The sequence below is a fragment of the Electrona antarctica genome, assembly GCF_951216825.1.
Source record: "Electrona antarctica genome assembly, chromosome: 13".
Lineage (NCBI taxonomy): Eukaryota > Metazoa > Chordata > Actinopteri > Myctophiformes > Myctophidae > Electrona > Electrona antarctica.
The window spans coordinates 26,577,425-26,594,951 of record NC_136794.1 but is presented as its reverse complement, the minus strand read 5'-3'; the positions used below and the strand labels follow the sequence as shown (position 1 = coordinate 26,594,951).

At 42.5% G+C, this 17,527-nt stretch overlaps 1 protein-coding gene across 1 annotated transcript in view; it reads left to right on the top strand.

Moving 5' to 3' along the window:
• The first annotated feature begins 542 nt into the window (after window positions 1-542).
• The window catches only part of itgav (integrin, alpha V), a 45,008-nt gene continuing 28,023 nt past the window's right edge, over window positions 543-17,527 (top strand). The window contains exons 1-6 of the mRNA XM_079518943.1: window positions 543-1,012; window positions 1,952-2,082; window positions 14,183-14,274; window positions 14,402-14,516; window positions 14,659-14,720; window positions 15,318-15,366. Coding sequence (XP_079375069.1) covers window positions 825-1,012; window positions 1,952-2,082; window positions 14,183-14,274; window positions 14,402-14,516; window positions 14,659-14,720; window positions 15,318-15,366 — 637 coding nt within the window. The 5' untranslated portion in view covers window positions 543-824. The remainder of the gene's footprint in view (window positions 1,013-1,951; window positions 2,083-14,182; window positions 14,275-14,401; window positions 14,517-14,658; window positions 14,721-15,317; window positions 15,367-17,527) is intronic.

Here is a 17,527-nt window from a genome sequence, read left to right as displayed (position 1 = left end):
CTTTTTTTTAGATAGTAGCCTATCTAGTTGTGTCAGCTTATGTTCAGTGGATGGCAGTAGTGCTGTATGTATAGGCTAGTAGCCCCAACACACTATCAACTGGACAGTGCCTGTATGTTTTTTTTTTTAAATTTATTGTATTTTATAGATTTTTCATTTCATTTTTTTTATTTGTTGTTACTTTGAATATTGTAAAAGAAGTAAAAATGTAAAGAAAACGTGAGTAAGTACCTGGGTTATTGTTGGATATGATGAAATATTGTTACTGGGCACAATGGCGCCCAAGAATATCAGTTTTGGACCACGGTCGATCCAGGGTCTCAAGCAGGTCCCAAGTCCCGACTGTCTCTCTCCATGACCATTGGTCCCAACGCCATAGTTTGAACAACCAGACGCGTAAATGTCCCATAAAACATTCCCTTTTAACTGGCGCCGCCTACATTGCGGAAGTCGGCTCGTAGCCCCTGTGATGCGGTGGAGTTAACTTCCTGTAATGTATTTATGCCGAGCCCTGATGACACACACACACACACGCACAGCACACACACACACGAACAACACACAAAAACCTCCCTGTGCTCGTTACAATGTTGCTGCTGCTGATTTGGTAACAAACAGGGATTGTGCTGCGGTCCAGTCTGTGGATGTGTTACAGGGAGGTATGCTTATGACGGCTTTATACTGAACTCCGGCTGGTTAGAGGTGGCGACTCCGAAACAGAAACAAGTATATCGCTCCGTTCGTTACGCAGGTTGAACAGATCTCCGGGGAGACAGGGAATATTGGCAATAACTTTACATTAATTGACGATTTTAATTCCCAGCATGAGAATCATGTCTGGAGGAGGAGAGCTGAAGTGGTGTTTCCCGCTGGCTGTTGTTGTCATGCTGGCGTGTTTCAGATGTTTTTCTGCGTTTAATCTGGATGTGGATAAACCCTCCGTGTTCTCAGGACCACAGGGAAGCTATTTTGGATTTTCGGTGGATTTCTTCAAGACGGCAAATAATCAAAGGTACCAGTCTTGAGTCTCCGTTTATGTTGTGTTCTTAATCTGTCATGTACCACAAGTTACAACGGTGCTAACGGTGACTTATTTTATTTTAATAGTCCCTCAAAGCAACGTCGATATATTGGGCTACTTTCGTTTATTGTGATTCTACTTATTTGTGTTCATGTCATACAGCATGCGCCACGTTTAGTGTGAGGTGAGGCAATTCATGTTTTGGGTTGTACGCTTAGAGCCTAACTAACTATGGCCAAATCTGTTTGTTTGGGTTGTATTGATTTCGTGTTGATTTAATGTACCATAAATTACGAAATCATAATCTCAATGGAAATTACGTGTTTGTTATTTTCCGGGTGCTTCTATCATTTCAGAGGGGCTGGATAGTGGTAAAGATGGTAAATGTAGTCAGGCTCTTTCTAGCACCCCTCTACAGTAGCCCCAATCTGAGAATCCATCGTCAAAAAAAGGAAAAACAGCGCCCTCTTTTCCTTGACGTGAGTCAACAGTCTGTCTAAGAGACTACAGTAGCCCTGGTCCAGTGCGCTTTCTTTGGACCGGGGCTGTCTCTACAGCTCCCCCACATCACATAGTCTATCTAATTTGTATAACACACCTTAACAAACTTAAGGTGCAAGGACAACAAAATATGTACAGATAAAATATAGCAAAGATCCCCGGCACACACACTTGCATCAACTAGATTGTACCCTACTGTATCCTTTGAGCTGTTGGTGTGCGATATTCAGTGTGCTTATTGAAGGCGTGACAGTCTGATCTCTTATTTTTACACTCTCCCATAAAGAACATCTTCACACTGTCATTAGAAGTTTGCGGTTAGGACACTCATGGTGTTGTTGACTGAAGTCTGTGTTTAGATGCTCTTCTCCTCTCTTCTCCACACCACCTCTTCAATCCTTCACTGTGCTCTTCCCTCCCATCCTTCAGGTCGGATGTTCTGATCGGTGCACCGAGGGCCAACACCTCCTCCTCTAGCAGCACTGTGGTGGAGCGGGGCGCCGTCTACAGCTGTCCCTGGAAGAGCACGGAATGCACGGAGCTACAGTTTGACAATACTGGTAGGACCACGAACCTCTCCTCTGCCCTTGCAATGTAATTTCTCCTCTCCTCATCAGCAGTGGGACTACATTCTGCCTGACATGGAACCTTTCACACAGTGTGCAATGCCACCGGGAGCCCTGGTGGGGCCCTGGTGGCAGGGAAGTGCTGTGGATTTTTTTTTAGCTAGTGGGTTGTTATGTCGCGTGCACATGCTCGCAAGCAATCGCCGATTGAAATACATTATTTAATATGTAGGTGGCAGTAGGCCTATTTATTAACCCACAATATACTGTATATAATTTTAGTGTGATAACTATGCGTTCACCTTACAAACGTAAGGTGAACCCCCCCCCCCCCTGGCAGCCCAACCTTGCGGCTGCGGCTGGTGGCTCAATCAGTTTGTGTCGTGACCTCAGAGGCCAAACACATTGATGTGTACTCGGTTCTGACCTTGCTCACGATCTGTGTCACTGTCACATGACCTTCTCCCTCCATGCCTTTACCCTTTTCCATTTGAAAGGGTTATACTACGAATTGTAAGTGGTAAAATTACTGCTCCAAAATGTTTTTTGTGTCGGAAACAAAGACGATTATTTTGCTGGACTGGTAGGCGAGAGCATTAATGTGTTGTTACGACGATTCACAACAACGCATTGATGATAAACAATCAAGTACACAGTATTATTAAGGAAGGTGGTTTGAGGGTTCATCTAGTTACTATAGCTCTACCCCTGTTCCCTCATGTCAGGGCTTATTGTGGAATGTGTAACTGAAAGAGGATGTGTGTGGACATGAATTTGTGTGTGTCTGTCCAGGTGTGTTATGTTCCAATTTAACCCGCAAATGTTTCCTTCCACCATTTAAACACGGAAGAGAAAAAAGTGTGTGTGTGGGGGGGGGGGGGGCGTGCGTGAGCAGTGGCAGACCTGTTCCTTACCCTTTGTCTTCCTTAATGCACAGCACAAACTGATTCAGCCTGGCATAACAGCTGAGCTGCACTGTGTATTGTACTGATTCTACGCGTTAGTAACAGGGAATAGTCGCACAGAAAGAGGGAGAGCGAGGTAGAGAGAGAGGGGGCGAGTGAGGGTGACTGTAACATTCAGCTTGAAGTCTAGAATGCATTGATATTTGAAATGTTAGTCAGAATTAGAGTTGCTCTGCATGAACATTTCTGTGTAGTGAGTGAATGCGAGGAACACTTCATCATTCTTTCTCTCCCTTTGTTAAAAACAATTCCTTTTTTGGGCACAGAGCACTGCTTCACCTTACAGCTCAGCTGATTGCACATTTCACTCTGCCTGTCTGCCAGTAACATATAATATGAGACAGGCTAGAACAACCGTTCCATTTATGCTTTATATGGAAAAAAACGGTTAAGTCCTCCGTGTTAATTTAACTCTGGTGGAGAGGGTGAGTGTACAAATGTAATCAAATATTGGTTCATTTGGTAACATTTGTACACTCTGAGTTACAATTACAAATCGATACATTTCCGAGGATTTTACTATACACCCCCCCCTCTTACCAGTGTAATTGTATGTATATTGTGTTTAGTAAACATTTCCTATTTTGCAGTTATTCCACCTCCCCTTTCCTTCTTTTCGTCAGGGTCACTTTTAATGACAGAAATGTCTTTGTCATGTGACTCCACACTGTTTTTTTTCCCTCTTTACTAATCTAAAACCTAACAGTTGTTTCCTGGTATTTTATCGCTGCCGTGTGGTTTGTGTGGCAGCATTCTCACATGCTTAATGGGATGGTGTCAATGACAGCTCAGCTGGCTTGCATCCTGTCTGGCGGATTCCTGCAGAAGGGTGTTTGTACTATCTGAGGAGTACGTCGTCATTCAGTAAAAACCCGCAGTAAAAGTGAATTGCTGCAAAGGTTGCACAATATTATCCCATGAAGAGTGGAGACAGATGAGACAAACGGACTTCCTAATTTGTACTTGATTATAATTTCTTGGAAGTTGGAATGGGTATTGGCAAGTAACTCATCATATTATATCTATACCGATTACAGGAGTTATGATGTGATATGTTTACCAATATGATACACCACAAGATGAACCCAAACAAATCTTCCAAATATGGGCTTTAAGAGTGGCAGGGCGTAGCTTTTCATTCATTGTTGCTTTTCATGTCCTGCTCTAGTCTACACATTGGCTGGGCAATATGCACAAAATAGGGACATACTGAACACTCAATTTCCCCAATGACAAGAAAAGCATTCAAAATACCTTTGGAGTGAATTGACAAATTAACACTTATACTTTATGGTGAGAGAGTGACAAAAAGGTCCTCCAGACAGTGCACCAGTTCTGAGCATGGATATAACTTATAATCACTGCAAACTGCATTTCAATTTGTGCACGGTTTGGTTCTGTTTGGCTGTTTTACAGGGTTGGCAAACAGTGCTCAGCCAAACTGATCCGTTGGGACTCGTGGGGGGGCTTATTGTCATTGGTATTCGATTATTGGTTTTACGCCCTCTGATGGGAAAGAACTCTGAGAGTCAACACAAAATCTTCTTTTCTCTATTTTACTTTTCTTTTGAATGTAAATGTGTTGTGACAATAAACTTTGAGATTGAAAATGCATATATATATATATATAAATATATATATATATATATATTTTCTTCTGCCTACAGTTGAGAGACAACAATACATGTACAATTCCACAACTATTCATAGAACACTACAGTTGTTGTTTCCTATAGACAGACACTCAGACATCAGTGGCACTTAATTGCATGTTATCACGTTTCATTACAGTCTATTCAGGTACAGTTAGGGTTGCTGAGGTTACATATAATGTGTATTTGGATTGAGACTAATCTCTTTCTCTCTTTATCGCACATACCATATATATAGTAGATATCTTCTTCCCCGAGGCTACCTTTGCCATTTCTGATATAGCTGTGTAAATCTCATTCTACAGGCCATTACCTTTCAGTTTTATGTACAATTGACTGTAAACTTGTGTATCAATAGTAATATGCTGTTATCCCACACTCAACATCACTGTAGTTTTTCTTGTGTTTCCACGAGAAGTGGAAACACAAACAAATTATAATGGCTCACGCATGGCACAGCACACCCTCACTTGGCCTACGAACCGTTATGGAAAAGAGGCTAAAGTGAAAGAAATTTGGAAGATGGATTTGAGGCCAGAGAAGCAGAGATACACTTGGAGGAGAGATGCGTGAAGAGTGAACGACTAGGCTGCGCGTGAGAGAGACGGCAGTGTTTTGCAGTGAGATGGTTCAAGCCTCGTTGGTATTCTGTGGTTGTCTAGCAGACCACTGCCAATCTTAGCCTGCCTATAGAGGAGCAGCGCTTCAGCCCAGACCCTTCTCAGAGCAGACAACAGTTGACATAATGTAACCATCACTCACGCACACACGCACGCACACACACACACACACACACACACACACACACACACACACACACACACACACACACACACACACACACACACACACACACACACACACACACACACACACACACACACACACACACACACACACACACACACACACACACACGCGCACACGATAGCACGAATAAGTCACACTATGGCTGATGGACACAAACACACCAAATGATGACAGAAATATCACCACAGTGACTCTGCAAAACACCCAACACATCATTAAAACTGTTTCCCTCTGATACAACACACACACACACACACACCGACCGTGTGTGTATGCCCTGTGTGTGTAAATATCTTCTTACGCACCATACTCGTGGCCAAAATATTGTCACATTATCAATATTGAGATATTCTGTTAAACAATGTCATACATTTGTCACTATCATCCTTTCTGATGCACGTGCATAAACATGTGCACGCACACACACACACACGTGTGCACGCTGTATCATACGTCTGCAGTGACTACTATAGTCGGTGCCAACAAGTCTGTGGGAAACATTTGTACATAGTCTGTACAGTAGTATTATATTTAGACCACATTATTATTTATACTATATGTACTGTTGTCCACTAAGGTTTATTATCATACACTTGTCTGTTGGCCCTTGTCTGATAGATTGGCCTAGTCTTGTTACAGTAGGAGTATAAAGTGTGTGTGTGTGTGTGTGGGTGTATGTGTGTGTGTGTGTGTGTGTGTGTGTGCGCGTGCGTGCGCGTGCGGCTGTTCTCTTGCCAGTTGCCACAATAGAACTCTTTGTTGTTCATTTGACCTAATGCCTGGTCAAAGCATTACTGCCCTAGAAAAGAGAATTGACTGGAAATAGTGTGTGCACACTTGTATATGTGCTGTATAGAAGGAAATTGTATTTGAGTATGTGTTTCTATGTTGCAGATGTTTGTTGTTGTTACTCTGTGTGTATGCATGTGCACACGCGCAAAAGATCATGCTTGAGTGACTGTTAAAAAATAAATACGTCTGGGTTTCCGAGGCTAGTGTGTGCCTGACTCACTGTTTGCCTTCTGTCTGTCCAGCCATTGTCAGGCATATGTTATTGTTGTTGTTGTTGTTTTGCCAGACCCTGGGAGGGACAGCCTTGGATAGTCAATACACAGTCAAATCCTCAGTGTTAAAGCTGCAATCCACATTTTCCTTTTCCTACTCAGCTGGTCACTCGGCTGGGATTCAAACCCGCGTCTCCCACATCAGACCAAACTGACCTCTCTGCCAATAATGCATTGCCGCTTGGTCATTGGCATTCAATTAGGACAAACACTCAAAACTGGCCATTCATTGTCAATGGAATTCAATGATTGTGTTAGGACAAACACTCAAAACTGGCCATTCATTGTCAATGGCATTGATATAGGACAATGTTTGTGTTTACACAAACTCTCAAAGCTGGACATAGAAGGGGCTGGCGCCCCTCAAAAAACAAAGGGACCCATAACAATGTTCCCATGACCCACAAATGGGTCCCGACCCACTGTTTGGGAACCAGTGCACTAGCCGACACCAGAGTCTAAAAGTCTCACTGAAAGACTATAGGGAGGGAGACCACTTTCAACCACTGTACACATACTATACTATGTATACACACCTACAGTACTATCATGTACAGATGTACTTGCTCTATTGTACTTTAAATTCAATTCCAGACACACAGGGGTGTTATATACAAATCATCAACATCACATATAACAAAACATTACCATACAGATTCATTAAAATACATTTGTATTCATTGAAATAATTGAGTGAACTAGAAAATGTGCCCTTCATGGCACAGGTCTCCACCAGGATAATAGTGTTTGTGATGTTTGGACAAAATGTGTCGGAGTAATATATGAAAAAACTCAAACAGATCTGTGTTGAACACATAACTATAGAGGTAGTGTATACCAATTTGCGTGATGTATGGATACAATCTGTACGAGTAATATTAAAATAAAGAAATGTGTTTAGCAAAACTGGTCTTATGATGGCGCTATAACAGGCAGATGTGGAAAATGCAGGGCAAAGGGTTTTCCTTGGCCTCTAGGGAGTGTGCATACAAAGTTGTACACAGAGCGGTGCAGTTGTAGGTAAAATCATAAATAGGCCTGTTATAGCGCCACCATGAGGCCGATTAGATTTTTTTCAAGTGCCATTTCTTCCTCTGCCTAGTGGGAATGTGCGTGCATAATTTCACTGCAATTGCATGCTGTGTTCAAGATTTGAGGCATTTTGTTCAAAATAGACCAATCCTGCAAACATTGGAAGGCAATCTTAGCCAGGCAATCAAGCAAATGGACCCGGAGAGGTTAACGTGCCTCACGCCCGTTTGGCTACATTTGTAGTTGTACACTCTTGTACCTCTTGTACCCCTTGTTGAAACATGCATCTTGACAATCACTCCCTTATGACCGTGTGCAAACAGCAAGTGATGTACCCCATTTTATTAACTCTAGCCCCCCGAACAAACTCAACAAGGAAATGTAAAGTATGCATCTTCATTATCCCACAGGCAGCTTTACTCGGCACATCTTTCAATTCAAATCAAGTCACTGGAAAGTGGCCAGGGCTTTTATAAAACAAAAAACAAACAGAAAGAGGCCTCTGGAATGCGCTCATGTGGTCCAATGTTTGCCATTTGTTTTCCCAGTGGTGTCATTCAAATGTTTAATTAGTTATTTTCCTACTCGCTTGCCTCCTTAAATCTATATTACTGTATTGTTGGAGCTTCACTCACGCTATCTATTACACTGCGTTTAAGAACGAGCATATACAGGTACATAAATTCAGCTGTCCGGGAGTTAGGACTAAGGGCACCAAATGGAGAAGGCAACTTTAGCAGTTCCTTCAATGAAGTTACTTTATTGTCAATGCAAAAAATCTCAAAAGGCTGTAAAGAAAAGTATATAAAGTGTAACCAGAGTGAACGTGATGCAATCTCAATTATTGCTGTGTAGGTAATGGGAGGTTGTGACGTTACAGTCTTGGTTTAGGTTGCAAGAATTCAGTTCAAGTTAGTTTGTGGGCAGGCACACAGTATTCCATGTTGCATTGAGTGACTGGAGAGAGGAAGGGCGGGGAGAGGGCTGAAGCCAGTTGTGAAACTTGTAATGAGGCTGTCTGTTTGTCTGTCTGTCTGTCTTTGTGTATGTATCACTCTGTCCAGTGTGTCCACAAATTTGTCAACAACACAATGCTGAACGCATGACTCAACTAGGCACACCTCTAGAAAGCTGTTGTATTACCTTTGGAGGGTCATTGCCTCAATATAATATGATGACTAACTGAATCGAGTTGACTAACTTGAGTTGACTCGTAGAAGACATGGGTGATGGGTCCCAATCTGTCCCAAACCCATCATGTGGTGAAGACATCGTACACGCCTTAGTCTAACATCCATTCTTCTGCAGTGCACATGTTCTGTGGGCGTAACTTCTTTCATGTGTTGCCTATTTACTGTGCTCTATGTATTTACCACAGATTCTCTGTCTGTGTGTCTTCTGCCTCGATGGTTGTCTCCTTCCTGCGTTTCTGTCTCGTAGATTCTCTGTCAGTTGACTAAGCAGGTGATTGTCCGTATGTATGGACTATGGAGAGTCACAGACAGACAGACAGAAAGCCAAAGCCAGACAGACAGACTCCCTATCATTCAACCACTGCTGTAGGATCAGTTCAGTCTTTGTTTTTGTAAGAGTGTGACCTCATTCCCAAGTCTGGGCGTAAAATCTTTACTTGACACGCAGCCAATCATCAAACAGAGGGAGAGATTTGTTGTCACTATTACCACACTCCAAGTGAACTAGATATATACACCAAATCATCAGGCTTTATGTTTACATTTTTAGTCAAGTGAGCCATTGCATCTATGCCCTCTGTGTCCATTACCTGCATATGAACCTTTTAGTGCTGCTGCAACTATCGATTATCTTATATTGATAACTTTTTAGATTAATCGAATAATTGAGAAGCAAGTTTTTTTTAAATGATGAAAAGGTAATCAACGCAAAGAACTCAAGTTCCCCTGTGGGATGTGATAGTATAAATGATATTAAAATCGATTAGTTCGATTAACTCTTCCACCCCTATTTACCATGATCACACCCTTCATTTGAATTGTGGGCACAGAGACACTTCAACTATTCGTATGAATGTTCTCCACCAAAATGATTAATACATATATATGTTTGCAGGGAAATGGCATGTTAGGCTCAGTGTGTGAGCTGTGTATAGGCTTAAATATTTAGCTGTGTGGTTGTAGCTAGGTGTGTTGCAACTTGCAACGCCCTTTTTATTTAAGTAATAAATCATGGCTATGATGGCTTAGAACTTGCTTCGTACTCTCTAATGTTGAATTCACACACTAGCTTTGTTCAGCTGGCCCCAGGCCACAAGCAGAGGAGGATGCTAACTATCTGATGTATTTGATATCTTAAAAGCTGTGGTTTTGATGCTGTGCTGCAAGTATGTGTGTGGAACTGCACATTCCTATGGAGCACACAGGCTTATGCAGTGCTGTCTGTCTGTCTGTGGCTCCCTTTTAAGTTTAATAATAGTTTAATTAATAGAATAAGGAAGAGATGAGTCCGAACAGGGTCGTGTGTCAGTGGGAGACAATGATGTCCGACATTTAGCTGTTGGAAACATGAGTGTTGAACATGTAATCCTATAGTTTAGAAGTTGACACATAGTCCACTTTTAAGGAATTCTGTTCATCAATTTTCAGTTTTGATATATTTTAAATGGGTTTCAATCTCATTTACGCTGTCATTCATCTATTTTGTGTCACTATTAAAAAAACTGTACACACACGTGTACAGTTTTATTTTAAATGAAGACAGTTTAAAATGTTGAATTAGTACATGGCGTGCCATGCCTAGATGAGTTTGCCATATCTGAGCCCTCCAGGCAGCCATCTCTTTGCCTGTGTTTGTACAGGACGCCATACCAGGCTTCTGTTACCTCACAGCTGTGCAGGTCGAGGGGCAGGCTGGGGCAGGCATGCTAGCTAGTTGCAGGTCTGTTAGCTCACACTGTTTCAACCTTAGCCAACATACTGAGTCCAGGCTTGTCTCGTTGAGAGCTGGGTATACCCTGCGGGGTGGAAGTGTACTTTTTGTCCACTGACCACAATGGTTTGGGAATGGGGAATGCCTCCCTGCCGAGTTTGCATTGCCGGGGATGACTAACCGGAAATCAAGTTGAAACCGGCGGAGCTGTTATGGTCTGTTATGCATCTTGTGATTGGCCAATTAAAACGAATCTGAAACTTGGATGACCTGCCTGCTCTGTTTTGGACAGACACCCCCATAGAGCCAGAGCTCCTGGAAGCTCTGGGTATGAGGTTTAGGGAAATCCTAAAATTCACTTGCACATTTCTGCCAGCCTTTTAGGTTTTTACAAAAGAATATGACCTTGATTGCACTGAACTTGAACTCATTGATTGCGAGAGTTAAAACATCATCTATAGCTGCCCTTGCCAGCCATTCATGGCGTTTTCACGAAACTTTGAAAATTCATCATAAATTATAATCATTATTCTTCACAAAGATCCACCTGCCGATCTCTTTGTAAGACGCAGTAGAGTGTTGTAGAGTCAACTGTGCTGTCGTGATAATCCGTTCCATAGTTCTGGGCAGTTGATTGTGGCTTGTTATGGCCAATAACCACCAGCAAGCAGAGAAAAGTTTATTTTAGCATTATCCTAAACCAGCTGAAAAAACGTGTGATGTACTCTTCTTCGTTGATTCTGGGAGCATTCACTGACTGCGCTAGATCACCATGGATGAACAACATAATTGCAAGTGGGGTCTTGCTTAACATTAAATATAAGATATTATTGCACAATTACTTCCTGCCAAAACTGCCCAGAGTTTGGCTGTTGAACCCCAACACTATACTTTAAATCCAAATGCTATGTTTCACTGCATTGCCTTTAATTAGAATCGGGTAACCTGCCTGCTTATTTTGAAGGTGTGGTTCTGTCGAGTGCAACAACAAAACACAAACACCACCCCATCGAGAGATGCCCAATACAGCCACAGTACTATGGCCAATGGCAGCTTCCCAGTATTATCACCATGTTCTACTGCTGGCCGCAGAACATATATACACATAAAGTAAAGTATATATACACAGTTTACACATAGTATGTGTATACTTTCCAGCAGGGTAAGAAAACACAGGATATAAGTTGTCGTTTTGTTAAATCCATGGTTCAGAATGATTTTGAAAATCCTAAGAGCTTTATAGATGATTATTATATTATACGATTTCTTTAACGACTTTCTCCCTGGCGTTCCTATTTTGGGTCAGGTCTACTAACTAGCTCAGAATGCAATGTGGTCTGAGCTTGTAGATCTGCTATTTCTTTTAATGTTTTTGTTAAAGTGGTTAACATGTCCAATTGTACTAGAGTGGTTATGTAATACAAACTCAGCATTCCAGAATATTAGTGAAGCATATGCACATTTAGTAGCAGCCATCAGAGTTAAATTAGCACTCAGGATTTTGCAATGTGGTTATGATGTGCTGTCTTACATTATTTTCAAGCAACCTATCTTTCTATTCTTTCACGCAATATTGTAGTGGCTCCACCTATTCTTTGTAGAGTCACTCTATCTGTCCATAATGCTTATAGTCTTAATGCCTGGCTATTGGAACAAAGGCTATCAAAGCAAGCGGAACCATTTTTAGACTCTGTCTGTGTGTTTGTTCAAATCATGGCACGTGCCCATGTGTATTAAGTTGTAAGCGATAGTCTTGTTTTTTCTTCAGCTTACATGTCCATTTGCTTCTCACTCCTGCTTGGCCTATACACACAACTCAGCCATTCCACAGAGATTGAGTAACATGGGAGGGAATTTACGCATGCACGCACGCACGCACGCACTCACTCAGGAGGCGGTGGGTAAAAAGAACACACAGCTGATTATTTTGTGCTTCTTTCAAGGCTTTGCTTTTATCTTTTATGCAAAGCACATCAAGGTTCATCATTTACTGTGTGAATTGTGACCAGAGAGACCCTGCTTTTAGCACAAGCTGCCATTGTAGAATATCTATGAAAGTTGTCCAAACTTTGGTCAACTCAACTGTCATTGCATCTCTGTACTCTGTATTTATAATTTCATTTTACCGACGGCACGGGTGGACGGCCGTGGTCCCCAAATGACTCTGGGCCCCAATGCATTAGGGTATTTAGCGCCTGCAATCTGGGACTGTTAATGAATGAATAAAACATATGTTTAACCAATCTTCATGGTAATAAAGTAAATAAACTCACAATTAGCCTTTGGACATGTTATTAAATGTTTACTTTTTAGTTTCAGCAACCCCCCACCACAGAACCTTGGTAGAAAGGTGTCTTTTGGGGGTTGCAGCTGATTGCCCCTCATTCTGACAGACATACATACTATAGCCCCAGGCCACTGCTTTTGGTCAGCATGCCTGTCGGCTCGCTTGCACATGCAGTACTTTGTTAATTCCATGTTGGAAACAACCTCTTTGGAATGCCCAACCCATTCCGTTTTTAATGTTTTAGTGGTGAGGGGGTGGCTGTCAGAGCCTCAGGGAGTAGGCCAGCACAGAGAGTATGAAGTTAGCAACATAGCGGTACAAGTTCTGTACAGTTTAGACCGTTTGTGTCAGTGAATTCATGCTCCTACTCTGCATTGAAACATGTTTGTGGTGTCGCTGGCATGTACGCCAGTGTTATCAGCACGAGTGACTAGTGAATTTTAAATCCATAATCACACACCACTTTGTTGTATTTTTTAGATAGATCTGGCACCCTGCATCTCTGTTCGCCTGCTCAGCAAAACTTTGCTCTGCCTCTGTCTGCACAAGTTATTGTTCTGGATAATAGATAATGATGAAAAAAAGATATTAATGTTCTGAACTTGATGCTGTGATATTGTCGCACAAAGCACAGACTAATAGGTAGCCATTTCTTGAATAGAGGAACAATTGTCTATGTGCAAAATGTCTGTGTTGTCTGGTTTGATAGTACTTCACGGATACACTGTGGCAATTTGGTATTTTTACTCTATGGCCATGGCCAGTCAGGAGACTAGCCGTCTGTAAGTGTCCGGAGCTCTCTTAAACTGCTGCACCGATCAGTACCCTGCATGTGGATCCCAAGATCCACGATTTGATCTCCTTTTGGCACTAACTTCATCTTTACCTTTGTGATGAAACGTTAAATGAGTTAACCTGACTTGACCTTAAAGTTGGCCAGCTATTTTCATTTTATGAATAGCCGCTCCTAAATGGATAACTGCTGAATTTGTTGCAGCCCCACACACCAATTATCTATATTCTGCAACACTTAGACACACACAGGAGACAATTCCTCTTTCCTCTGAGGTCGAGACGGGGCCGATGGCAACAAAGGTTCCATACACACTTGGCACAGTGGCTATTTTCGTTTGTATTATTATTATAATTATTATGACACACTGATGTCTCTGTCTGTCTCTCTAGCACATCCAGCTGACCCTTTACGTTCAGCAAACTTGTAGAACTGATGTTTTTGGTGAATGACCCCCCCCCCCCCCCCCTCTCCCTGTTTCACATTATATATTGTGGATGTTGTGTTTACATGATGTCTCTCTCTCTCTCTCTCTCTCTCTCTCTCTCTCTCTCTCTCTCTCTCTCTCTGTCTCTCTCTGTCTCTAGATGACAGGAGGAGTCCGGAGGGACATCAGATGGAATTCAAATCCAAACAGTGGTTTGGTGCTTCTGTACGCTCTGATGGTGAGCATATCCTGGTGAGAATGACACACGCACGCACGCACGCACGCACGCACGCACGCACGCACGCACGCACGTACGCACTTACTTTTCGTGTTCAATGAACATGTGTATTTGACTGTGTGAATGAATGTCTCCCTGCAGGCGTGTGCTCCCCTCTACCAGTGGTCAACCCTGGGCTTTTCAGACAGGGAGCCGGTGGGAACATGTTTCTTGAAGAAGGGCGGTCAGGTGGTGGAGTATTCACCGTGCAGATCAAGTCAGTGATGCTGCGACAGCGTTTATGTTTGTCCTATTTTTTTCCTGCTTCTCAAAAAAGATGAGTAGTTTTATGAGTAATCTTATAATCTCTCTCTCTCTCTCTTCCTCCCTCCCTCCCTCCATCTTGTTTCTACGAACAGAATCGAACACACCAGAAGGCCAAGGTTTCTGCCAGGCTGGCTTCAGTGCTGATTTTATCAAGGTGGGTACTGAATCAAAAAGAAAACTATGCAACTAAGTAAATCAGAACACATACGCATACACATTACGCACATGCTTGATAAGATCCTAATTAAGCAATCAAACATGATGTTCTTGATATAACTACAGTGTGCTCAAAAGTGTGGGGACATTTTTTGGGGCGAGTTCCCTATCCCTGTGACTGGTAACTTTGTCCTGTTCTAAGATTCTTCTCTATATTATAAACCTATAGCGGTGGTAAAATAGTGGGTGCATGCTTTAGTTTGACATACCATTGGTCCGAACGACAACCTACCTCAAACGCTAACCATAACCACAAGCACGGAGCAGTGCATCCCTCACCAACCTTAATCCGGTCGTTTTAACGCATCCCTCACCAACCTTAATCCGGTAGGACCAATGCTATGTTGAACCAAAGTCTGCCTCCCAAAATGGTGAGATTCTCCTGGGATGTTATCCCATGGCAGGCCTGTTCATCACAGTAAGCTGTCCCTTATGGAGGCCTGTTCATCGCAGTAAGCTGTCCCTTATGGAAATGATGGGTTGATGAATGGAACAATAATAAAATAACGACTCTTGTCTTTCCCTGCTGTTGCAGAACAAACATAAAGTGGTGGTGGGAGGACCTGGCAGCTTCTACTGGCAGGGTGAGTTGTGTGTGTGTGTGTGTGTGTGTGTGTGTGTGTGTGTGTGTGTGTGTGTGTGTGTGTGTGTGTGTGTGTGTGTGTGTGTGTGTGTGTGTGTGTGCGTGTGCGTGTGCGTGTGCGTGCGCTCATTTTCCAAAAAAGTAATTGAAGTAGTACGGGCACCTCACATATTGGAAGAACAATATCAGTCACCAGAAACAAGGACCAGTGTTTTTGATGAATCTATCATGGTTAAAATGCAGTTTGAAGTTACAATGGGTTTGTATAGGAAGTGGGCAGGGCTGGGGGCGGGGCTGCTCAAATCAAGCAACTGTCCGGGGTGTTCACATAAGCCTGAATAGACGTTAAAATGACCGAACATTTTTCGGAAGTGGAATATCACTTTAAGGAACTGGATAGCCTCTTCTGTGTGGAGGATGAAGAACAGGGGTGAGAGTGTTCACTCCGGCCGGGTAGGGAACCAGACAGTTGAAGGTACTGTAGGATGTCGGAGAATGTGTTGCTGGACAGCATTCTCTGTGACCTGTTGTTGAGAGAGTCTATTTTCCACATTAGTCGGTCATCTATGTAGGTGAAAGTGGGTGGTGAGTTTCTCGGGAGGAATGTGTGGCTGCAGGGTGTTGAATGTCTGTAAACAGGTGTCCAGACACCTGTTTATAGTGTTGGAGGATTCCAGATGCTTATGGATGTCATATATAATATTGGATGCTTTTGCTAACGCCCTTCCGATGCCAGATTTTTGGGTCCAATGTCAGTCCCGATTTCAGAGATTCCTATACCGCCGATTACCAATGCCTTTAACTATATTTTGTCAGAAAACCTGGATTTTATTAAAATTGTTTAAATATATCCTTACATTTTCCAAAAAAAATCTGAAATAGCATTTACAACGTCATCAACAAATCAACAATTTATGCAGTTTCTTTTTATTATTTGTTTGGAAAGAAAAAAAAATGATCAGTAATTTTGTTGTTGTATATTTAACTAATATCTGCCCAGAAAGGCAAACAGAAATACAAATGCGAAATGTTCAATGCGAAAAACACAATTAATCGTCAACTTAAATTTGTAATCGTGACAGCCCTATCTATCGGTCTGCCTCTAGCTTTGCATTGTGGAGCCCTCTGACTGCACGCTATGCAAACTGGAGTGGGTCCATCTGTGAGTGGGTCTGCCGCCTTGATGGTGTGGTTTTTAATGACCCTCTCCTTAGCCTTCCTCACAAGAGAGGTGAGAGCCACAGGCCTGAGGTTATTCAGGTCCTTTATAGTATCCTCCTTCCGTATGGAAATAATTGTGGAATCCTTCAAACACTGGATATAAACATAACATGTTGTGTAACGACTTACACAATAAATAACACACGGATGGATATAAAAAACTACTCTGTGCCGATCAGGCAACACAATAGGGGTGACCCATTTTAAATGATTTGGCAAAAGAACATGTCATCCAAAATCTGACAGCTTTGCATGTTGCTAACCGTGCTCCGAGCGTCCAACCGCTGTTAGAAGCTAAAAATATTTCCAGTGATTTTTGCCAGCCTGGCACGGTAGCAGCTCTTTGTCCCATGCTGTCGGTGGTTTGAGTGCTGCTGGGATCAGCAGGTCCTGCGTGGTGGTGTGGTCAGCCCTCCCATAGGGAGAGAAGTTGCAAGATGAATTTAGACAAAGTTAGAGGAGCCGTAGTGGAAAGTCGGCGGAGAGGCTTAGTCCAAGGAAAAACTATTTTGGAAGCTTTAGTAGAGGATTAGGCTTTTTTTATGCTCCGTTGTACTTTTTTATGCTCCGTTGTAAAATGCCAGATTTACAAGCTCACAATGGGTTGAATGATACACAAAGACAAAGTGTTGTGAGCTTGTATCTGCTATTTTCGACGAGCTCAACAAGATGCAATCCATTGCAAAGCTGGAACAAATCTGTCTTGACGGACAAAATACACATGCTCAGTTTTAAAATGTGGATGCCATTCCTGGCAGTGCTTGACGATAGTTGAGTTTATGTTCTGTATATCAGGCTGCTATGGTGCAACCGTGCATCTTTCACTATTGGACTCATAACTATCCCTGCTCTCTGATGGTCATCGATCCCCCCATGTGTCTCCTAGTTTTCTTTTCTGTGTGTGTGTGTGTGTGTGGGTGCTTACATTTCTGTCATTTGAT